Source organism: Puma concolor, chromosome B4, assembly GCF_028749965.1.
Source record: "Puma concolor isolate L17-30 chromosome B4, mPumCon1.1.hap2, whole genome shotgun sequence".
NCBI lineage: Eukaryota > Metazoa > Chordata > Mammalia > Carnivora > Felidae > Puma > Puma concolor.
Genome location: NC_141673.1, coordinates 22,754,031 through 22,779,541, shown reverse-complemented (window position 1 = coordinate 22,779,541; position 25,511 = coordinate 22,754,031). Strand labels below are relative to the sequence as shown.

General features: G+C 37.1%; 1 protein-coding gene and 1 pseudogene across 4 annotated transcripts in view; one reads left to right on the top strand and one right to left on the bottom strand.

Moving 5' to 3' along the window:
• APAF1 (apoptotic peptidase activating factor 1) overlaps window positions 1-25,511 on the top strand; it is a 93,115-nt gene that overhangs the window by 52,616 nt on the left and 14,988 nt on the right. For 2 of the 4 annotated variants that reach the window (XM_025926614.2, XM_086712575.1), the window contains exons 17-22: window positions 4,305-4,466; window positions 8,672-8,800; window positions 11,085-11,210; window positions 13,748-13,867; window positions 16,432-16,548; window positions 18,810-18,935. In XM_025926614.2, the coding sequence (XP_025782399.1) occupies window positions 4,305-4,466; window positions 8,672-8,800; window positions 11,085-11,210; window positions 13,748-13,867; window positions 16,432-16,548; window positions 18,810-18,935 (780 nt within the window). Of the gene's footprint in view, window positions 1-4,304; window positions 4,467-8,671; window positions 8,801-11,084; window positions 11,211-13,747; window positions 13,868-16,431; window positions 16,549-18,809; window positions 18,936-19,887; window positions 20,272-22,536; window positions 24,528-25,511 lie in introns of those variants that run through there. The other 2 variants (XM_086712576.1, XM_086712577.1) reach the window with 2 other exon arrangements.
• Window positions 5,665-7,778, bottom strand: LOC147578961 (small ribosomal subunit protein eS7 pseudogene; annotated as a pseudogene).

Here is a 25,511-nt window from a genome sequence, read left to right as displayed (position 1 = left end):
ACTGTACCTCGAATTTTGAATTTTAATCTTTCCCTTGGATAACGATATGCAGTCTGATACTGGTGATGTTGGGCAGTGACAGGGAGCCGCAGCACCCAGTCAGCCATGAGATCACATGGGTGAACAAGGGTGATACACTTACAGCCTTTCTATATCTGTATCGCCATTCTCTTTTTTGCTTTCTCTACAGTATTTAATAAATTACAGGAGATATTCAACATTTTATTATAAAATAGGTTTTGTTAGATGATCTTTGCCAGCTTTTGGCTAATGTAAATGTTCTGAGCACATTTAAGGTAGGCCAGGCTAAGCTATGGTGTTCAGTAGGTTAGGCATATTAAATGCATTTTCAAATTATGATATTTTCAAGTTATGATGGGTTTATTGGGATATAACCCCATGGTTAAGTTGAGGAAGATCTGTATATGTATTAGATATATAAATCCTGCTCCTATTTAGGAGTGTAGCACCAAAAAGCTGATAGGGAATTGTAACCTTGCTTATTATGAGTTTCCCTGAAGGGTTGTCTGGGAAACTTCTAATGTCAGACTTTTTAGATCTTTCATCTTGATCTCGTTGGATATTCAGAGAAAAATCTTTAGTCTCCTACCTCTAGGGTATAAGTCTGGTTGGCAAGTTCTGAGACGATGTTGAGGTAGAGATCTCAAAATTTGGAATATAGACTTTCTTTTAATTTCCCAATTTTCAGAATGATGACTTTGCTCTCAACTGTGATGGGTCTAGAAAAAACCTCTACTCTTCAGCCAAAGTAGGGACACAGCAACCTGGATTGCATAGTTTGGGAGGGGGTTTTAACGGATTTGTAGTGATTTCTCTTGATTTAGCTCTACCCTTAGAAGGTACCCAGTGCAACACTTCCTTCGCCTTTTAGGAGTTCTGTGGTATGAATTGGGCTGCTTCTTGGCTTTCCCTGTGGTGGGCTCAGGACTCAGTATTTAGGAGTCGCCTTATTGCTTGCCTTTTTGCTTTTTACCCTTTATAGTTTTGTTGCTATTATCTCTTCCTCCTTTCTCCTTTGCCTTGTGAACTATGCCTATGAAGAAAAGTTCTCTTTACTGTTGTTTTATGTGGTTTTGGGAGGGTATGAAGATGAATGTTTGTATTCTATCTACATCTTTAATCTGAATCCTGTTTCCTTCAGTAACACTATTGTTTCTACTCACCTATGCTTGAAACATGAGAAGAATCTGTCTTTTCACTTAAAATGCATTTTTTGATTATTTAGTGAATACTTAATATGTGTCAGACACTGCATGAGGCATTTGGGTTTTAAATACTAAAAAGGAAAAAACAAACAAAACATGAAATATTTCCTGGCCTGAAGTTGTTCAAATTCCAGTTGGAGAAAGTGGTAAGGGAATAGACAAGCTGTGGAAATGGTAAAGGTACTCTGAGAACAGATGAGGGTTGTGTCCAGATGTGTTCAGGCACCTGGTGCTGCACCCAAACTGTAACCTTTTCTCCTTTTTCATGATCTTTGTTATCCCATTTTATGTGTCACTTTAGCTTATGCTGACCCTTTAGCCTAGAGTCTAGGCCATAGAGTGTTCCTCTTGTCTTTTTAGTGTTGAAAATCTCTCCATCCTAAGTTGTAGGCTAATCTTCAGGGAGGAGACTGAGATGTCCACCTCTGCAAAAACTGTTCCCTCAAGCCCACAGCTTGGGTCTAGCATTTCCCCTGTGCTTTATCTTTTCCTCTCAAATGACACATCCGATGTACTTTGTCTTAGAGTCACTTATGGGCTTGTCTTACCTCCTTTAATGGCCTGTAAACTCCTTGAGAGAGAGGTATCTATACCTGATTTATTTATGTAATCTTCCAAATGATGAGCATAGCGGTTAATGTGTTCACGATGATAAACCTTTTTTGTGTCCCTTCAAATCAAAGTAAGACTTATCCAAACTCGAAAGAAAAAAGTGTTAAAAGTCTTCAGGGACAGGATTTTGATATCATGTGTGAGTATCAAAATGTGATTGTAGAGCACAGAGCAGTAGCAGCAGGGGAGAGACATTATTGCACTCTTGGTGAGAACTGCTGTGTTTGTGGCAGCTTTCCCACAGTGCTATTAAGGCAGTATCGTTAGCTAGTTCGTGCTGATACAGTGACGTGTAGTAAGCAGAGGTCCTGTAAAATGATGTTGGATAACAGCATCTCAAGGTCAAAGTCTTCTCAAAGCCATTGCCTTCTGAGAGGATGAAGAACTGTAAAATTATTTCCTGCCCCAAATGGCTCTGTAATCTTTTAAGCATTTTGCAGGGTATCATGTTGATAAGCATGTGTTTTTCAGGCCCTGTTGATAAACTGTTTCAAAATGTGACTTTTATTTAAAATTGCCGGGGCGCCTGGGTGGCGCAGTCGGTTAAGTGTCCGACTTCAGCCAGGTCACGATCTCGCGGTCCGTGAGTTCGAGCCCCGCGTCGGGCTCTGGGCTGATGGCTCAGAGCCTGGAGCCTGTTTCCGATTCTGGGTCTCCCTCTCTCTCTGCCCCTCCCCCGTTCATGCTCTGTCTCTCTCTGTCCCAAAAATAAATAAACGTAGGAAAAAAAAAAAAATTTAAAATTGCCATGTAAACCACACAAAGCCTAGGGTGCACATGGGCCCTTGATACAGTATAGTGACTTGCTCAAAATCAAATGCTTGTATTTACTTGGTCCCTCGATGTGTGGAATTTCATCATTCATTGGATAGGAGCTGAAGTCAGGTCCAGATGCAGAATGTAGTTTAGACAGGTTTAATGAAATTGGGTTTTGTTAGGTTTGTTCTTTCTTTCTTTCTTTCTTTTTTCTTTTTTTTATGTGTATTTCTGAGACAGAGACAGAGCATGAGTGGGGGAGGGGCAGAGAGAGAGAGACACAGAATCAGAAGCAGGCTCCAGGCTCTGAGCTGTCAGCACAGAGCCCGACAGGGACTCGAACTCACAAACTGTGAGATAATGATCTGAGCTGAAGTCGGTCGCTCAACCGACTGAGCCACCCAGGTGCCCCCTTTCTTTCTTTTTTAAATCCCGGCAGTGGTGGCTTGGGAAGCAATGTGATTTCTCATATATGTAGTTGATGTGACTGAAACTTCTGGCATTTATGTATAGGCTTTTTTTTTTTCCTCTTTAAGTACCAAGGAAGGCTATTTTATTATCTGATGTCTTTTACTTCATCCACTTTATCCACATTTGTTGCAAGGGTAAAGGTTTTGGTATTGGTTATATTCCTTAGTGTATATAATGTGCCTCTAAACTTGAGATTTAATTTTTTTTTTTTTTTTTTACATTTATTTATTTTTGAGAAACAGAGACAGAGCATAAGTTGGGTAGGAGCAGAGAGAGAATGAGACCCAGAATCCGAAGCAGGCTCCAGGCTCTGAGCTGTCAGCACAGAGCCCGACATGGGCTCGAACTCACAAACCATGAGATCATGACCTGAGTTGAAGTCAGACGCTTAACCGACTGAGCCACCCAGGCGCCCCTCTAAACTTGAGCTTTAAAAATGTGCTTGGTGAAACAAATCTGGTTTTACTTTGGAGGTGTTCTTTGGAAGCTGAGTTAAAGCCTAAGAAGCAGGTTTTTTTGTTTTTTTGTTTTAATTTTTAATTAAACAAAATTTTTTTTTTTGTCGTCCTTGACCAACCTTTGGTCTGGGCATGGTAGTCATTATCACTCTGTGAAGCTCAGTTGCTGTTTAAGGCCCAGGGGAGTGAAGATGGGTCTTCTTGAAGGCCTTTGTCTTTTGTGCCGCTTAAGTGTATGGCCCCACAAACACATAAGGTGCCTTGCTTCCTTTTAGCATATTCTTTGTTTTTATTTTCAGGGACTTCCTTATGTCCCTGGATACTCTTGCTACGTTTATAACTTAGCTTAGACTGGGCCTTGTGTGGTGTCCAGGTTGTGCATGCAGTAGATAGATGGGAAGCAAACTTCATGCCTGGCACAGCAGAGGGCAGCAGTGGCAAGTCGTGAGTCTCACCTTTCTTCCTGTTCTCATTCTTATTGTCACCACCTAATCTTTAGCTTCCTCCACACCATGCAAGGGTTTTTTAGCATTTAGTTTTACATTCTGCATTTTGCATTTCAGGCAATGCTTCTAGTTTTTTTTTTTCTTTTTAGGAAGGTGCTGAATGAAACTGGAGTACTTAATTTGAAAGCTTTATAAAAAGTCACACATAAGTGAAAACAGTTCATTAGAAAAAGTGAATAATTTGTGTGAAATTTAATCCCGGTAGAATTCTAGATGTGTGATTTGAGATTAAGACAAACTTAAACTTTTTTTTTTTTAATTTTTACAATCTGAAGCTTTGGGATGTGAAATCAGCAAACGAGAGGGAAAGCATTAATGTGAAGCAATTCTTCCTAAATTCAGAGGAGCCTCAAGAGGATATGGAAGTGATAGTGAAATGTTGTTCATGGTCTGCTGATGGTGCTAGGATAATGGTGGCAGCAAAAAATAAGATCTTTGTAAGTATCCGTATTTTAACAAGCCAAAATTAGCCTGATTTAAAGAAAATGAAAACATCTATTGATTTTTGCATTTTATACTGTTTATTGATATAAATAATAAAGTATAGCTATATGATTTTGGGTAGGCTCCCTAACTTCTTCGTTCTCAGAATTGTGTTCTAGGGGATGTTGATTGGCTTTGTGCGGAAAGGTTTCCATGGTCACACAGGTTTGAGAAATGTGTATTCCTTTCCTTATTCGAGTCACTCAGTGTATACTAACATACCTAAGGCCTCCATAAGTCCTATAATATAAAAATAATTTATGTTGGTTAGTCCAGTGTTTCTCAAATAGATTTAAAATATGGAATACTTTCTGTATCACTTTTTTTTTTTTTTTTTTTTACAATTTTGAATACATTTAGGTGATTTTCGGTGATTTTCAAAGTGCTTCCTTACTCCTCAAATTTATGATTTGGTGACTGTGATAGAAAAACTTACCAACAACTGAAGACTATTGTGAGATTTCTATGATGTAAATGAGGACAATATGTTAAAATAGTGAATGACAAGGAAATGTAGTAATAGCTTACATTTGTATTCAGGGTGCTCTCACATGTTTCTCTTGATATAAATGTCCAAGAGACGCAGCAGATTACAATATACCTATGCTAATAATGAGGCAGCTGAGGTTCAGAGCAGCCAAATAATTTGTCCCAAGTTATACCATGGATTTGGAAAGATAGATATTCTGATTTATGGCTCAGGGACATTTCATTCTAATAGTAATTTTAAAAGACTTGATAAGAGATACTACAGTTCTATTTTCAGCTTTATTGAGGTACAGTTGACGAAATTGTAAGATATTTAAGGTATACATGTGTGAATTAATATGTGTATGCATTGTAAAAGGATTCTCCCCACATGGAGTTAAATATCTGTCACTTCATGTATTTACCTTCTGTGTGTGTGTGTGAGAGAACATTTAATTTCTACTCTTAGCAAATTTCGGTTATACCATACAGTGTTAATCAACTGTAGTTACCGTGTTATACATTAAATTCTCAGATCAATTTATCTTGAACGGAAAGTTCATATCCTTTTACCAACCTGTTCCTATTCTCCACACCCAAGATAGTGCAATTTAATCATTTGTTTATCTATCTATCTATCTATCTATCTATCTATCTATCTATCTATCTATGTGAATGTTTTATTTAATCATTTTTGTTTACAACCGAAACTCTGGGAATTCTAAATTAACATCCTTGCGTGTGAGCTTCTTATAGACACCAGAGAAAGTTTCAACCTTGTGTTCCACATTGTTCTGCTGTGCCTTATCCAAATGAACCTTTATGAGTCATCCAATTTCACATGGTTCTCTTGCTCACAATTTCACTTGAGAAAATCAAGTCCTCCAGGATCGTGTCATGCATGGCTGTCAAAGTGTGGCTGTTGGGTCACTTTTCCTTATTTTTAATATGGTGTTTTTGAGTTGACGTAGGTAGAATTCTCTCAGCAATAAAGACAGTGTGCTTTCACTGAACTTTTTCTCCAATTCACAGACTAGCTAGACTTAGATTTTCTGGAAAGATTTCATTTGAGGAACAGGAACAAAGATGATGATAGCTTTCTGACAACTACTAACTTCAATTTCCTTGGCTGCTGTTATATTCAGCTACCTTAGCTGGGCTTGGAGGTCTGAGTCCATCTCCAGCTCAAGGAGAGCCTGGGAAATGTCGCACTTGAACTTGTCCAGCTTCTTGCCATTGGGCTTCATGATTTTTGCACTTGAACTGAACACTCTTGCACTCTTCTTCTTCTTGAACTTGCACTCTTGGTGAGAGTGCTAGCTTAGGAAGAGGCCTTAAGTCTCTTGAGAGCTCCTCAAATCCCCTGAGATAGTACAATTTTAAAGAATATAACTGAAATATACTGTATATTTACATAAAAACTGACTGAGTGCCCATTTATATTGTTTTTGATTTAGTCATTGATCTGTGACCCTTCGATCTTGGTTGCATGTCGGTTTATACTCCTTTAGCATGCAATTGAAGAAAAAAATAGCAAACTTTTTAAAGTTTGTTAAAATTTGTAGGAACAGAAAAGGAACCATTGCATTTATAAGATTTGAAGATTAAAAAATTTTTTGTTGTAAAATATATGTAAAATCTGCTACTTTAGCCCATTTTTAAATGTATAATTCAGTAATATTAATTACATTCACAGTGTTGTGTAACTCAGCACTGTTTGCAAAACTTTTTCTTCACCCCCAAACAAATTCTGTAACCAGAAACTAGTAACTGCCCATTCCTCTCTGCCCCCAACCCCTGGTAACCTTTAATCTATGAATTTGCCTGTTCTGGATATTTCATATAAGTGGAATCATATAATATTGGTCCTTCTGTATCTGGCTCATTTCATTTAGCGTAATATTTTCAAGGTTCATCCATGTTGTAGCATATATAAACTTCATTCCTTTTTATTATCAAATAATATTCCATCATATGGATATACCACATTTTGTTTATGCATTCGTTTGTTGATGGACACTTGGGTGTTTTCACCTTTTGGCTGTTGTGAATAATGATACAGTGATCATGGTGTACAAGTATCTGTTTGAGCCTCTACTTTCAAATCTTTTGTGTACACACCTAGGCATAGAATTACTGGGTAATTCTAAATTAGCTTTTTTGAAGAACCACCAAACTATCTGCACCATTTTGTATTCCCGCTAGTAGTGTTACAGGGGTTCCACTTTTTTCTTGCCAAACCTTGTTATTTTCCATTTTTTTAAAAATTATAACCATCCTATTAGGTGTGAAGTGGTGGTATCTAATGGTTGTTTGACTTACATTTCCTTAATGACTAGTGGTGTTAAACAGAATTTGAACATTTTAAAAGATCTGTTCCAGTGATAGAAGAAAACAACTTTATATTGCATGAAATATGTTTTTGTTTTAAAAATCTAGACGAGGTTTTTATTTTACCTGCTAAAATAAAACTACCCTAAAATTACCCTTAATTACATGTAGATCCCTATTTCTTACTCTCTGGTTTCTCCATTCTCCTCCTTCTGGTTTCTTTCAAACTCTTTTGTTGGCCTATTCCAATTGTTAGGGCTTTACCTTTTTACCACTTAGTAATTGGTGGTAATAGGACAGATGCCTATTTCATACATGCTAGGTTTCCTCTGTCACCCTCCACCATTAATTTTTAAGAACAATCTATCCTGGAAAACTATATTTTAAATATGGTTTACTATCTTTTGTTGTTGGCCCCCGATGCTGTGCTGCTTACCATCTGTGCATACTTGCAGGGCTGTGTGCATATTTATGGCTCCCGCTGGAAGCTTTTTTTTTTTCCCTCCTAAAGACTATACCTTGGTCTTAAATCACAATACTGTATATTGCTATGAATGTTTTTATCGTTTAGCAAAAACTTCAGAAGAGTATATTCAACATTTAAAATTTTTTCAAAAGTTGAAGCTTGCATTATGCAAAAATAGCTTTTTTTAATTCAAAAATGGGAAAATGATCAAAATGGAATAATTTGATAGCACTGAAGAGAAATAGAAATGGTTGAACTAATTTAATTTTAGCAAGCCTCTGCTCTATATTATTTTGATCATCTTCATTTATGAGTATCCATTTTCCTCTTTTGAATAAACAAGCATTCAGGAGAACTTCTCTGTATGTTAATTTGGCTAGTCCATTCATTTATTCACAAAGGTTTTATTTCTCCCTAGGCCAGCTTGAGACATCATCCATGATAAATTTTTCTTTTTTAATGTTTATTGTTTATTTTTTTAATGTTTATTTTTGAGAGAGAGAGAGAGAGAGAGAGAGAGAGAGAGAGAACTTGAGCGAGTGGGGAGGGGCAGAGGGAGAGAGAGACAGAATCCGAAGCACGCTCCAGGCTTCTGTCAGCACAGAGCCTGATGTGGGGCTCAAGCTCATGAACCATGAGATCATGACCTGAGCTGAAGTCTGATGCTTAACTGACTAAGCCACCCAGGTGCCCTGATAAATTTTTCTTTATAGGAAACATGTTACAAGATGAGCAGTATTTTCAAAGTATGTGTATATTGATTTATATCTTATTTATGACTGTTAATTATCAGTAATTGTGTTTTGTCAGGACTTATAAATTTATATTCAGTTTGAATATAGCTTATTTTTAAAAGTATTTTATTTTCATAGATAACCTATTTTATGTTGACAGCTTTTTGACATTCATGCCAGTGGCCTGTTGGCAGAAATCCATACAGGCCATCATAGCACCATCCAGTACTGTGACTTCTCCCCACAAAATCGTTTGGCAGTGGTGGCTTTGTCCCAGTGCTGTGTAGAGGTGAGTAGTTCACTTACTCTGTGAAGTTTGAGTCTCCAGAGGTACAAGGATGCCAAAGAATGGTCTACTTAAACCTTTAACTACTGAGGATGTTTGAGAAATGAGTGGCTGTATTAATTTTTTCAAAAACAGTGAGTTCCTTATATTTGTTTTCCAAAGATGGATTAGTTTTTCCAAGCTTTGTTACTATTTATTTCTTGAGTGGGTCTTACCATCAGGTAATTTGGAGACCCTTGTGATGACAGTCTAAGAAGGTGGGTATGGGCTTTTATCTGGAAAATAGACAAATCCACTTGGTTCACAGGGTCTTCTCAAAGGAAGCTTGACTACTGCAAGCACTTCTTTAGTGTTCTGTGCTTATTTCAGCAATTTTTAGTGAGTTTGACAATCTTGCCCCTTACTGTGAAGATGTTGGGGAGAGTTTCTGAGCTATAGCCCTTCAGCATGGAGATATCTTCAGCATGGAGATATAATAGGTGAGAGTGAGTGGGTAAGCTCTGTAAGGTCTACTTACCTCCAAGTACAGAAGCAATGCAACTAACACTGAAGAACTTCCCTGCCGAGAATCTTCCCATTGGAAGCAGAGGCAGTGAGTGTGGGCAGGCTCCAGTCCTATTTGAAATGATGGGAAGAAGTAGGGTGCTGTGGCAGTGTTCTTGTCAGTGGAGTCCTTGAATTGAAAAATTCAGATGTGCTAGATCTTTCATCTTATCTATAGATCGTCAAGGTAGATGTGGTTGGAAATTTCCTCTTTGTGGGTTTTTGTCAGGATTTTTAGGAGGAGTGGAGGAGCAACTCTTCTTTCAGCCTTTTCTGTCACTTCTAAAATCCCTACCCTTTCCTATTAGAAAGCTCGAGGAAACATTGTCCTTTTTCCTAAAATGGGGGCTCTAATAAACGATGGGGTAGAACTAGAAGGGAAAAGGGAAGGATTTTCAATGGAGATTTCTTAGTTATGGAACCATTTTCATTTGTGGCCTTTAGCTTTGTATGTCCACAAGAGCTTGGACTCTAGTGATAAGGCAAAGAAAATTTCATACAATTAATTTGTAACCATAGAACTCACTGATTGAAACCCACTGGGCATGTGATGAAGTACTTGTTTTGTCCGTGCTTATTCTGAAATCGTAAAGTGGGTCTGTCATTCAGAGTGTAATGAGAGGAACTCGGGCACATATGGTACTTCATTAGACTGGAATATATTTGAATAATTTATAGCAGAACTCAGGACAAAATATAGCCAGGGTGGCAGACATTTACAATTGATAATAACCATGAATAACAGAAGTGTGTACATGTACAATTAGTGTATTCATTTATTGTACGGTTTTGCCATTGGTTGAAATGAGAATTAGATGACAGTGGAAAATAGCCTATTTTTTTGATGACTTATAAAAAAATAGATAAAATGCATGATTCCAATCAAAGTTTTGTAATAAGCTATATTCAGAGAAGTCTTGTTTTCATTTCTATCCCTATCCCTTTTTCTAACTCCTGCCAATAGGTAGCTGTTTTTGTTTTTGGTTTAACATTCCAATGTTTCTTTTTGTGTATATAAGCAGATATCTGTATGTATTTTGTATAAACAAAATCTCCATGTCTATATCCATGTATATATCGGTATTTGTTTTTCATCTCTTACACAGTATAGTGTGTGTATCCAGGTGTGTGTGTGTGTGTGTGTGTGTGTAAATATATACATATACATATACATATACATATACATATACATATACATATATAGTGTAATATATTTTTTACATAGAAGTATATATGCTCTTTGCTTATTTTCTGTAAATCTATCTCGGCGACTAGTCATTGTCTGGGTGTTTTTTATAGCTATATAATATTCCATTATGTAGTTTATTCAGTCCTTTTTTTTTTTTTTTTTTGGTGTTTATTTATTTAGAGATAATGAGCAGGGGCAAGGCAGAGAAAGAGGGAGACAGAGACAGAGACTGACATGCGGAGCCTGATGCAGGGCTTGAATGCACAAACCATGAGATCATGACCTGAGCCAAAATCAAGAGTTGGACACTCAACTGACTGAGCCACCCAGGCGCCCCAGTCAGTTCCATATTGATGATCCTTTGGGTTGTTTGCAATTTTTGCTATTAAAAATAAGATGCAATGAATAATTTTTACACAAGTCATTCTGTATTTTTGCTAGTTTATTTTGGACTATATTCAAAGAAGTGGATACTGGTTTACTTTTGCTATTTTCAATATTCTTGATATGTTCAAAATGCTTATGAATGTGATTTCCTATATATTTATTCTGTAGTTGTGGAACATGGACTCGTGTTTAAAAGTGGCTGACTGCAGAGGACATTTAAGTTGGGTTCATTGTGTGATGTTTTCTCCTGATGGATCATCATTTTTGACATCTTCTGATGACCAGACAATCAGGGTGAGAAATATTGACATTTTCATTCTAGACATTTACTGATCATAAACCTCCTACAAACTAAGAAAATTGATGGGCAGTATTGGGGGCAGTAAAACAAGAAACTGCTAGATTCATATTTATCCTTGAAAAGTGCTATTACATGGACTATAACAGTCTCATTCATTCCATATGTGTTCATTGAGTATTATCATGGGCCAAATGTTGAAGTCCACTGATTATACTCTATTTTGATTCATTTAAAAATATATTACTAGATAATACATTGACTTAATTTTTGACTCTTTCCTCCATCTTAAATTCCCCCATCCAGTTATTTGCCAATTCTAATGGATTCTGCCTTTCCATTTTCTGTCATTTGTTTCTACCTTTTCATTTCAAATTTAGGTGATCATTACATGTTGTCTCTCTTAATGTATTAGTGTGTGCCACAGTCTTTTCTTTCTTGGTTTTCTCCATGCTGCTTCCAAGCTATTTTCCTCATGTACAATACAGCCATTTCATTTTTGCTTAAAAACTACTAAAAGTAAGTAGGTAGTCCTAAGTTTATATTGAAATTCTCTACAGTATGGTTTCATTCTGCTCCAGTCTTTCTTTTGGTTTATTCCTACAGGTAACCTATACTGGACTGCTCACATTTTCCCAACACCCTGTAGTTCCCTGCTTCTTTTGCTTTTATGGTTTCTTATGTTTGGAATACTCTATTTCCCTGTCTCTCTCCTTGTTGGAATCCTAACAGTCTTACACATTCCCCCCAGGCTTTCTGCAAAGCCCTTCCTAATAATCCATTTGGGAGAATGTATCTTCCCTTTAATGCCATATAACTCTATGTCCTTTTCTTATGGTACTAACCAAATTCTGCTTTGAGTGTTAAGTACAGATTTGCTTTACGTCTCACCTTCAGTTCTCCACTGCTCCTCTAACTTGTTCACACATTTTTTATTATTTTTTTAAATTTTTTTAATGTTTATTTATTATTGAGAGACAGAGAGAGATAGAGCATGAGAATGAGAGGGGCAGAGAGAGAGGGAGACACAGAATCCAAAGGAGGCTCCAGGCTCTGAGCTGTCAGCACAGAGCCCGACGCAGGACTCGAATTCACAAACTGCGAGACCATGACCTGAGCCAAAGTAGGATGCTCAACCGACTGAGCCACCCAGGCGCCCCTACACATCTTAAATTACAAGGCCTTTGAGGCCAGGGACGCTGTGGCATCTAATATTGTACTTTATATACATTGTAGCTAAAGTTTTTTTAGTATTTACTGTATGCTAGACATTGTGAGAAGTACTGCTCTTATATTTGCTAGTTCTGATAGCAGTCCTTTTTGCAGGTGAGAAAACAGTCACAGAAAGGTTAAATCAGTTTTGCTTATAGTGCTAGTCTCAATAAACTTGAGCCACAATGTAAATCAACTTACCTCTTTCTTCATCAAGAAGTCTTCTTAAAAAAAAGATCAGTCATATCACTAAGCATACTGTTAATGGTGTGTTAGTGATATAGTTGATTTAAATTCTAGTACCAGTTCCTTATCTTGGTATCAGTTTGAAGACTGGCAGGAGTTCTTGTTGTGAGAAGCACTGTATTAAGTAACCTTCCCAAAGTCACAACTTTAGGTGGAACTAGAATTCATGGTTGGGCACTCATTACTCTTAATACTAACTACTACTCACTGTAGCATATAATTTTTTTTTTCTTTTTTAGTGAAAAAAGATTTTTTTTAATCTTGTTTCATTTTTTATTTTTTTAAATTTACACCTAAATTAGTTAGCATATAGTGCAACAATGATTTCAGGAGTAGAATCCTTAATGCCCCTTACCCATTGGCCCATCCCCCCTCCCACAACCTCTCCCGTAACCCTCAGTTCTCCATATTTATGAGTCTCTTCTGTTTTGTCCCCCTCCCTGTTTTTATATTATTTTTGTTTCCCTTTCCTTATGTTCATATGTTTTGTCTCTTAAAGTCCTCATATGAGTGAAGTCATATCATTTTTGTCTTTCTCTGACCAATTTCACTTAGCATAATACCCTCCAATTCCACCCACGTAGTTGCAAATGGCAAGATTTCATTCTTTTTGATTGCCAAGTAATACTCCATTGTAACTCCATTGTATATATATACCACATCTTCTTTATCCATCCATCCATTGATGGACATTTGGGCTCTTTCCATACTTTGGCTATTGTTGATAGTGCTGCTATAAACATGGGGGTGCATGTGTCCCTTTGAAACAACACACCTGTATCCCTTGGATAAATGCCTAGTAGTGCAATTGCTGGGTCATAGGGTAGTTCTATTTTTAGTTTTTTGAGGAACCTCCATACTGTTTTCCAGAGTGGCTATACCAGCTTGCATTCCCATGTAGCATATAATTAATAAGTATTTATTGAATTATAATCTAATAATTGAAAATTTCCTGACATCATATGTATTTTGAGTGTGAAGCATGGTTTGTATCTTGCTTTAAGACTAAGGCTTCTCTTTACATATTTCAAAGGATATGACTATCTTATTTTAGTTTTTTTAATCTTTTATTTAGCTCTGGGAGACAAAGAAAGTATGTGAGAACTCTGCTATAGTGTTAAAGCAAGACATAGATGTTGTGTTTCAAGAAAATGAAGTGATGGTTCTTGCAGTTGACAATGTAAGACATCTGCAGGTGAGTATTTTTTAGAAAACAATTGGAAAAATTGTGTGTGTGTTTTTTAATGTTTCTTCATTTATTATTATTTTTTTAATGTTTATTATTTTTTTTGAGAGAGAGAGAGACAGAATATGAGTGGGTTGGCAGAGAGAGTGGGAGACACAGAATCCGAAGCAGGCTCTAGGCTCTGAGCCATCAGCACAGAGCCCTACGTGGGGCTCGAACTCATGAGCCGTGAGATCATGACCTGAGCCGAAGTTGGATGCTCAACCAACTGAGCCAACCAGGCAACCTGTTTATTCATTTATTTTTGAGAGAGAGCACAAGCAGGGGAGGGGTGGAGAGAGGGGACACAGAATCTGAAGCAGAGAGTCTGAAGCAGGCTTCAAACTCTGAGCTGTCAGCGCAGAGCCTGATGTGGGGCCCGAACTGATGAATATGAGTTTTCTACCTGAGCTGAAGTCGGATGCTTAACTGACTGAGCCACCCCGGCGCCCCAAAAAATTTTGGTTGAACTTCCAATTCACATTTTTCTTGTTCAGTTTTGAATTTGGGAATCAGGCATAAATGTGTGATATCTAATAGGTGCTCAGTAAGTATTAGTTGAATAAATATGTGGGTCTTGAGCTGAGGCTTAAATATGCTTAATATTTAGAATTTTAAAAAGTGAACTTTGCCTCACTTCATTCCTCTCCTGTTGGTATCTGTAATCACATTCCTTGATTTTCATGGAGTCTGGGAGGAGAACTTGAGACGGAGTGACTGAGGGTAAGACAGATCTTCACAAGCTTTGGAGCTGCAAAGCCCAGCTTGATGTGATGGAAAGAACAGTGACTGTTCACTCAGGAGACCCACGTACAGTTTAGGCTTTATTGTCAGTTGTGTGATGTTTGAGTAAATTATACACTTCCTCTGAGCCTCACTTTCTTCATCTATATGGTCCTTTTTATCTTGAGAAGTCTGAGCTGGTTATAGGGTGAAGGTGGAATCCAGATTCAGGAGACAGATATCTGGGAGTAAACAGTCTATGGCATGTGGTAATTTCTCCTTGTCTCCTGTCGGGGGTCAGAGTCAAGGTGTGAGGTACCCATTAATATGGCTTGTTCTGTATTTTACAAGCTACACTATCATCCTTAATATATTGATGGGGAGCTCCTAATGCCCTGTATTTCTGGGATAAATTGATGTGTGAAATTGAATGTGCATGCCTCGTTACTGATTTTTAGCAGACTTGGGATATTTTCTGTTGCAGTTTTCTTGTCAAGTTCAGTGTCCTCAGGCTTATATTACCTTTATTAAATTTGTGCAACCTTTCTTTAATAGTTGTCATAACTGTGAGACTTCAAAAAGAAGTCATACAGCTATAAAAGTATTTCATTCTCTGTCAGTGATTATGGGAGAGTTTAGGGGATAGTTAAACTGACAAATATAGTTCCATTTAAGTGAATAAAACATGTTTTAGTCGCTATTAGAAAAATATGGAAATTTATTTTTGAGAGAAAGAAGATAAATTCAGCTTTTAGCAATTCAGTCTTTATTTTGAATGTCATTGTGAAGAAAAGGCTACCTTGATGGATACCCTGTAATCTTTGTGCCTGAAACAAATATGACCATTAGTTCATGGTGGTGAAAAATGATTTAAGACTTTTAGGTTGTCAGAGAGAGAGGTAGCAGACAATTGATTTAAGTTTGAGAAATAGGTTTAGTTGAGCAATAAGCCATCTTTGTTAATAAGACTTAAAGTAATTGTTAGCATTGGTATGTATTATAAAATTAGCTAATCTTAGATTAAGCATTATAAGTCCAGTCACCCATATTATGCTTATGGGTTCTTCTCCAAAACTCCCTTCTCCCCTGCTTAACAAAGGAAAGAATCTTAATTTAAACTGTTTTGTGAGTGATTAGGGGATATAAACCTCATTTTAAAGATTTTTTAAAAAATGTTTTATTTTTGAGAGAGAGAGAACATGAGCATGGGAGTGGCATCGAGAAAGAGGGACAGAGGATCTGAAGCAGGCTTTGCACTGACAGCAGTGAGCTCGATGTGGGGCCCAAACTCAACAAAGTGTGAGATCATGACCTGAGCCAAAATCAGTTGCCCAACCGATTGAGCCACCCAGGTGCTCCTAAAACTCATTTTAAGTTGAATTTGGTTTTTTATATGATGTCTATCTCAGTCCCATTTCAGTAGCCCCCTTGAAAAATATCAGAAAAGTATACTTTAGCAAACGATAGCCTTACTAAAATGGGCTTTGTAAAGAAATGGAAAACAGGGTGCAGAGTTAGCTGTGGGATTATAAATTCATGTGTCTCAGGTGGTGGGCACAGCAGCTGCTTTTTAAACCTTTTAAAGCTCATTTTATTTTATGAAAGTGTATTTGAACCACAAAAGTGAAATGAAATGAAAGCGTGAAGTGCTAAATGCAGCTGCTGAGACTAGGATAGGGCTTTGTTGTTCCCCTGGGGGATCTTGTTGGTTGTTTTCTGTTTCACTTTATGTTTTCAATTGAAGTCTCTGTTATAAAGAACAGAAATTGCTCTTACAGCCTAACAACTGATTGTGCCTTATTTTTCATTAGCTCATTAATGGAAAAACAGGTCAGACTGATTACCTGACAGAAGCTCAAGTTAGTTGCTGTTGCTTAAGTCCACATCTTGAGTACATTGCATTTGGAGGCGAAGATGGAGCCATTGAGGTATTATTCTGTTCTAGTCTTCAGAATCCTTCTGTGCAGGAGACTTATTTATTTAAAATTGTGTGTCTGGCATTGTAGACTTATACTAAATAAATCTTTTTGTGGTATATCAGTCATTCTTCTGCTAGGCTAAAATCTTAAAATCCTGTTGGTGATATATTTTTCAGATTGCCTTTACTATGGTTTCTCATACTTTTTGTCTTTTTGTGTTCTTATGGTCTATCTAGTTGTTTTGCTATTCTGCAAGAATATCAAACACTGTCAGAGATTTAGCTGACCATGTAAATAGCACTTTTTTCTCTCCTTAGCAACTCAGCCTTTGGTGTAAGTTTCCATTTTGGTACTGATAAGGTTCCTTGGAAATGTCTGTGCAGGGTTGTCCTTTGCTTACCTGTTTCACCAACCCTTCTGATACTCTTTTGGTATTAGAAGTATACCTCTTCACCACCTGAAATCCTTAACTTATTAAAGAAGACCAAATAACTTAAAAAATGCAAAAATGTGTAATAAAATGATTTCATCACAAAGCACATTGTCTTTAGCTGTGTAATGGTTTTCCAAAGAACATTTGCTCCTTCTCTCACCTTTTTCTCATCCAAGCTTTTTGGAATTATTTCTTAATTTAGTAATTGTGGCACAAGCCACATTTATTTTACTTTGGATTTATTTTCATAAGGAATTACACAAATATTCTCTAGTCCATATTGCCCCACAAAGAGGAGACTATATGTTTACACACAAAATGAAGGAAGAAGCTTTTAGAAAGTGATGCCAGTGTTATTATATATTTGTCGTGGCCATTGTGGCATGGATTCAGAGTTAAGGTGTTTTTTTTCATTATTGTGAAAAATTATTTATCATGAAGATGAGTGCTATTTTGAAAAAAGTATATTGTGAATGTTTTTTAAGCAAGGGATGGTTCTCCATTTATGAGTGCACCTTAGTCTTCCCTCTCGGTCTCATCTTTCAAACTGGTGTATATTATTATTCATTCTTAAAGGATCCTTGCTTCCTCTTTTATTTTTACCTTGTTGCCAAGCCAGCACTACATTCTTTTTGTTTTTACGATCTGAGTATCTTGAAATAAACCTTAGTTTAAGGAAATAATTCACAAAACACACATGTACCTCATCCATATCCCTGTCCTCAGAGTCATCAAATAATATAAATAATATAAAATGAATTATATGAGATTACCAATATTTGACTGTATTTAACTTGTAAGATAGCATTTTCATGTGGTTGAGTCTAGTATCATCAAATAATAAAGGCTACCATTTTTAGGTATTTATCGACCAGATTCTCTCATGGAATTATTATAATACTTGGATGTTAGATGTTGTTATTCCTGTTTTACAGATGTCTAAACTCCAAGTTTCCATAACTTTAATTAAATCATTGTCAGAACTAGGATTTAAGCCCTGGTCTCTGAGCTGCTGTGCTATGATGCTTGCCTGCCTTTTCCCTACAGCAGTTCTAAGATTGTTCTGCTCATTGGGGAACGCTCTCACACAGTTCCCGTTTGCCTTCTAAAAGGAGCATTTTATCAGACATGCAGGTTAGGCTTGAATTTCTACCATTTCCTATATTAGCATCATTTCTATTTTCCTTAGGCTTCCTTGAGGCATTTTAATTTGGACAAGAGAACCATATTTACTTTTTTTTTGTTTTTGGTCAGTTCACTTGAAAGCCTTTTTGACATAGTCATTAGTTTTTGAGTTCTGTTACCACTTTTTTAATCTCTGCATTAGGCATATTCATCTTTAGATCCTTTATGTGTTCTTGATATACTTTAGAAAGCTACTCTTTATTCTCTTGTCTGTTTCCTGTCTCTCTCATTACCCCCCTCTTTCCTTGTCTGTGGTGTTTTATAAAGAGCTTGTGTTGTCAGTCATCCAGAATTTTTCTTCTCTCTCATCCATCTTACATGTCCTTTTCTTTTTGGAGGCTGAGTTCAGGCTGCCACTTGTTTGATGAATTGGGTAGTTGAGTTCTCAGAAGGACCACTGGTTCCTACTGCTATCTGGTCATTCCAGTGAGTTTTATTTTAGGGTGTGTGTGTGCGTGTGTGTGTGTGTGTGGATACACTTGTGCATATGTATGTTCCATTCATTTGTGTGTCTTTAATTAAAATGAAAGCACTATGAGATGGAAATTCTGTACCCTTCTGTATCTAATTTAAATTTAATATCTTTGGGGTGTAATGCCTGGGTGTTGCTGAATTTCTTGGTGCTAATTTTCTGTGGTTTTCTATTTTGAAGATTTTAGAACTCCTAAACAACAGAATCTTCCAATCCAGGATTGGGCACAAGAAAACTGTACGGCACATCCAGTTCACAGATGATGGGAAAACTCTTATTTCAAGCTCTGATGATTCTTCAATTCAGGTGAGGAGAATTAACTTCCAACATATGTCATGCTGACTCTAGCAAAGGAACACTCTGGTTGTGGCTCATATCTGGTGTGCATTTTAAATATTTCCTTAAGATCATATTACTTTGGGGATACATTCAGATTATGTACATAGATTTAGATAAAACCCATTCACGTTTCATATTTTTCTGTGGGTGAGGCAGGCAATTTGACTTGGGAACCCTCTACTGGAAGGTAGTTTATTTTGAAGATCAAGGAGTCATTTGAGTTCTCCCACCTGCCTTATATTTGGATTTGCATCAATAAATAAACTTTTTTGCCACATTTATGTAGTTTCTCTTTTCTTTAAAGTTGTAAAATCTGAAATAATTTTATTCTTTTAAGAATAAGATGTATATTATAGGGATGAAATTCTTTAAAAAAAGAATAGTTTGCCATAATGAAGGATTGTGGATATGGAGGCCTTACGCCTATTGTATGTTCTTTAAAAATTAACTTTGTTTTTATCAAAGTTCCAATGTACATACTTTTAAAACTTAAATAGTATTACAGAGCTCATTATGGAAAACAGACATCCCCATTACTCATTCTCCAGAAGCACTTCTTTTAGCTTCTAGATACTTCTTTTGATATTTACCTTCATGCCCCCATATCTCAAGCTTATAATGTTTTTAATTTCTATGTTTGAGAACTTATCTTCTGAAAATTAAGATGAAAATGTAACTTTTTTCTTCTCCCACCTGTGCTACCTTTGACATAGGCACACCCCTTTTTATCACCCCATTATTCTAATACAGTTAAAATAAAATTTTGTTTTGGTCATTAGTGTCATCAGAACTAAGTAGACTAAGTGTCCTATGAATGTGCTTCCTGCCTTAATGCAATTTAGGACAGTTCTACCTTTGGATGTAGTTTGCAATTATTTTACCCTAAAACTTTGAAGACGTTGTTCCATTTTCTCCCAAGGTTCCAAAGCTCATACTGAGAAGTCTGAAGCCATTCTGATTCCCAATCTTTCTCTCTGGAAGATTTTTGGATCTTCTCTTTGTCCCTAGAATTTTGAAATTTCATGATGATGTGCCTTGGTGTGTATTTGTTTTATCCATTGTTTTGCCTATTTGTGGTCCCTTCTCAATTTGGAAACATTTTTTAATGCAAGTAAACTTAAATTTTTCTTTGATTCCTCCCCATCCCAATATGCTTTCTTTTTCTTTAACAACCATTATTCAGATATTGGATCTCCTGGACTGATCATGTAATTTTCTTTTTCTGCATTTCATGATTTTAAACCATGCTGTGTTTTCTGAGTTTTCTTCAGTTTTATCTTCCAGGCCTTTAATTGACTTTTTTATGTGTACTATTTTTTTTTTTTTAATGTTTATTTTTGACAGAGAGAGAGAGACAGAGCATGAGCAGGGGAGGGGCAGAGAGAGAGGGAGACACAGAATTGGAAACAGGCTCCAAGCTCTGAGCTGTCAGCACAGAGCCCGACGCAGGGCTCGAACCCACAGACTGCGAGATCATGACCTGAGCCAAAGTCGGAGGCTCAACCAACTGAGCCACCCAGGCGCTCCTTATTTCTACTATTTTTAATGCTGAAGAGTCCATTCTTATTTCTTTAGAAGAGCACTGTGTTCTTGTTTCAGAGATGTAATATCTTCTTTGAGGATGGGTGGATATATAAATAATGTACAAATTATACATATAATACACATATATGTATATATGTATGTATGTGTATATATATATATATGTATGTATATATATACACATAATTTTTTCCTCAAAATTGCATTTTCATGCATAGTTGCTATTTCTTCCAAGTTTTTTGTTTTTTTTTTTCTGTGTGGTTGCTTTGGCCTCTTATTTTAAATGTCTTCCTCAGCTCTGTGGTGATACTAGCTACCAGAGGTGGACACTAAAAGGCTGAAAGCTCTGCATGTTGACTGAGACCTTTTCTGAAAAGTAGTCTGGATGGGGAATCTTTGTTGTCAGTATCTTTAGGTGTTTTGTCATGTACTTGTCAGATTACTAGAGAAGAAACTTCTGGTCTTTCTGCCTGGAGGTTATAAATCTGGCTGACAGGTTCTTAGAGCTAAGTGGGGAGGAGAACTGGGGGGTAGCTGTAGGGTCTCGTCATTTAATGTGTAAACCTTCACTGGATCCCTCTGTTCTCAAAACTATAATTCTGTCCTCAGTTGTGCTGGTGCCCTTTGATTTAGAGTCTTCTTTCTGGTCTATTCCCATTGTCTGTAGGAGCATTTTCTACACTTGATTCTCTCTCTCTCTTTTTTTTTCATAGTAACTTTGTTTCATTCAATGATGGTTCTTTTCTTTTTTACACAAAATTAGTTTTCCTGAACTTTTTGAAGGAGTAGGTAAGGCCAACGTTTCTAGCTTTATAGCTCTACAGCTTCTCCTTCTGTTGTTTTCATGAAACATTAAAAACATTGCCTTGTTCTTATGAGATTGCTTTGCTCTATCCTCTTCCTTTGTTTTTTTTTTACACCTTCACTTTCCTTTGCTGCCAGAATCCTTGTTCCACTCAATTTGGATTCTATTCCCAGCAGTTTCTCCTCATTAGTATAGGATTATCCTGGTTAATTTTGAGAGTTCATAGGTCCCAGACTGCTCCATCCCTTCCAGACTGGACCATAGTTGCCTTGCATTCAGTGTCTGCTGCTGCTGTCCCATTGGTCCACTGAGCTTTCCAGTGAATGTACTTGGCTCTTTTGGAATTCTCTTTTTAGGTTTGTCAGACTCTCCATACTTCTCTATACTTTCCACATAGATGCTGGGATGCAAGTCTTGCAGCTCTCAGTTTGTCCCTACTCACTTGTATCTTGGGGTTTATGGAAATACTTTGTCAGTTAACAGGGTCTTGTTGTCAGTGTTGTCTGTGCATTTTTGGTTTTGGTATTGCAGTTGCTTTGTCCACTTTTGATGGAGGCTTCAGGGAGATTAAAAAAAAACAAAACTCACCTGCACTGTTGCCATCTTCCCAGAATTCCTAATAGTTCTGGTCCTATGCCCATCCTCATTCCCACCTCTGGATGTACTCAGTGACCTAAGTTTCTGAGCAATTGGTGAATTTTGTACTGTCAGTTTTGTTGCTTCGGTTTTTCTCTAATGCTTTTAGGATTCTGTTTTCTTGGTTCTGCTATTCTCTATTTCTTGGTTCTGCTCTTTCCTTGGTTCTATCATTCTGCTTTTCAGGCTCCAACATTTTTGTTCCTATTCCCTTTAGCTTGTCATTGTAGTAGGGTTTTAGAAGTGAAGGAGATACAAATACATATGTTCAATAGAAGTTACTGTATGTTTTTTTATTTAACATGTGTTTCTTGCATTAGCAATATTTACAGTATTTAAAACTCTTTTGAGGGGCGCCTGGGTGGCACAGTCGGTTAAGCGTCCAACTTCAGCCAGGTCACGATCTCGCGGTCCGTGAGTTCGAGCCCCGCGTCAGGCTCTGGGCTGATGGCTCAGAGCCTGGAGCCTGTTTCCGATTCTGTGTCTCCCTCTCTCTCTGCCCCTCCCCCGTTCATGCTCTGTCTCTCTCTGTCCCAAAAATAAATAAACGTTGAAAAAAAAAAAAAATTAAAACTCTTTTGACAGGGTGCCTGGTTGGCTCATTTGGAAGAGCATGTGACTGTTGATCTCGGGGTCATGAGTTCAAGTCTTACATCGGGGATAGAGATTACTTAAATAAATAAAAACTATTTTGAAAAAAAATATTTTTATGTTCTGTCTTTGTGAGTTCTATATGATTGCAATGAAATTTGGTTTCAGTGCAGAAAGTTACTATAGGCTCTCATGATATTGTTATTAGCATTAGCTATGAAACTCAGTGTAATATTCACCTTTCTTCCTCTCCAGATTGCTTTGAAATGGGTGAAACTAAACTACATCTGATGAGATTCTGTTGAGACCTTGTATACTGTATAGTTTTTCTGTCAGAAGCTAAAATCATAGGTTTAATGACCTGCTTGAACATCAGGTATTCTCAGCCAGAGAAAGAAATAATTTCTAGGAATATTTTTAGGTTCAGAGTTAGATTATTTTAGAAATATGAGTTAAGTGGTGTTTCATCCTCTTTTTTTGCTCTATCCAGAATACTTCTTACATTTAAAATGTTTTAGTATAGGGGCATCTGGGTGGCTCAGTCGGTTAAGTGGCCGACTTTGGCTCAGGTCATGATCTCGTCATGGTCCATGAGTTCGAGCCCCGCGTTGGGCTCTGTGCTGACAGCTCAGAGCCTGGAGCCTGTTTCGGATTCTGTGTTTTCCTCTCTCTGACCCTCCCTGTTCATGCTCTGTCTCTCCCTGTCTCAAAAATAAATAAAACGTTAAAAAAAATTTAAAAAAAATTAAATGTTTTAGTATATATTCATGTAACAAAACTCTTGCTGGGTATTTTGAAAAATTGACTGGTTGGGTTTTTATTTTAACTTTTTAATAAATAATTAATTGGAAGTTTATGCCCCAGCCCTCTTTGTTGAGGTGTGACAAAATTGTATATGTTTTGGACATACATTATGATTTGATATATACACATTGTTAAATAATTACAATGATCAAGTTATTTAATGAATCCACACACGTCACATAGTTATCATCTTGGAGGTTTATTTGATTCATTTTTGTATCCCCAGTGCCTAGAATTTAGCAGGAGTTCAGTAAATCTCTGTTGAGCTGAACCAAAGTTATTTCCAGAATTTAAAAATCAATTCACTTGATTGATTATAGCACCTAGCGTTGTAAAAATTGAGGTCTACCTTTGGTAGTTTTTGATCCGTTTTCTTGAGATAAATATAGCCCAAGTAGCAGCCATGTTCACCTGAGCTATGACACTATATTAATTCTTACAGGTATAAGAAGATTCTTCAGCATTTTTAAAATTTAAATTTTACCATTTATATAGCTGAAAACATTCTGTAGTGTACATACATTGCAAAAATTATAGCTCATGGTAGGGACATCCCCAAACTCAATACATTTGGTTAATGCTGGTGAAAGTTTAGCTGTTATATAAGGTAATTCAGTTAGTACAGTGTGTTTGAGTCCAGTAAAAAAGGTGTCCCTGTCATCACTGCCTTATCAGAAAGTTTTTGCAACAAACCGCTAAGGCTGTTCTTAATCTTTCCTCAGTCATTGTCAAACTTTTTGTTCTATCTGCTCAGGAAGGATCTCTGACTTCTTGACGTGGAGGGCAGCAGTAAGAACCCAACTCAAGATTGAACATTGAATCAGACACAGCTGGGAATGGCAGTACTGGTCACTGTACTGGAAGAGCTGTTAATAGTAGTCACTGATTCTCAATTGCAGTAATGCCCAGAAAGTAGGAGCAACCCAGAAAGTTCCTAGTGGAAATGATCTAGGTGTATTTTATGCTTAGTCACACAGGGTGCCTTTCTTTTCTGATATGATTTGGGGAGCCAGAGAAACCTCTCTTTATTCCTCCTCCTCAACATGTCTCCTTGAGTTCTTAAAATGCTGAAATTCCTAATACATTCTCTTTAAAATTCCTCTCATTTCTAACTCCTCTTCTAGGGTCCTCTTGCTCTCATACAGATACCCTGCTCCTGATATCCTCCTTCTGTGAATGAGCACTTGGAGACAGAAGAGATAGAGATCTGAGAGCCAGGGCTCAGTGGTGAGGGGCGGGGTGGGGGGGGGGGGTGACTGCTTAAGTGTGGAGGATAAAGGAGTAAAGAAAGGGGATAAGAGAAGTGTCATTTCTTTTATAGTTTTGCCTAAGCCTGACAGGAAAAGCCTAAATATATTTCTACTGTTGAACCTTCACCAGTCAAAAACTTGACCCAGAATATCACTAATGTGCATACCTGTGGTGGTTACTGATTTTTCTTTATCTTTTTATTCCTGATGTTAAAAATTAGAAGAAAAATCCGTTCTAGTCTACTTGATTGCCCACAGCTCAGAAGTCCAACTTCATCAAGCCCACTGGCCTTATTATTTTTTTAATATCTTCCCAACCTTATTTTTCTGATTCTTCTGCATATCCTGTATTTCAGCCAGATTGAGCTATAAACTGGTCCTCATAATCTTTCCATGTTTTCCTGTTCCTGTGCTTTAACTTAAGCATTCATTACCTTTATTTGAAAAGCCCTTCTCCGGTTGTGAATCATACTTCCAGCCCATACCTTACCTCAAGCCTATTTTGAATGCACTGTCTCCATCATTTCAATTTCTTCTCTTCCTTTTGTGCTTGAGGAATTCTTCCTGGAGCTCCATATGGAAAATAATGTACTATATCACTTTGTCAATTTGAGGATTGCATTAAGGGGATATTTAATATCTCTAAAACTTAGACATTCTGTGACTTGGTTTGAAGCTGCTCTAGTCAGCTGACCTTCCCAGGCATTAGGGCCCATAGGACTCAGTAACTTCAGTGGAGCTAGTATGTATGTATGTATGTATGTATGTATGTATGTATATATTTATTTACACCCAAGTTAGTTAGCATATAGCGCAACAGTGATTTCAGGAGTGGATTCCTTAATGCCCCTTAACCATTTAGCCCATCCCCCCTCCCACAATCCCTCCAGCAACCCTCTGTTCTCCATATTTAAG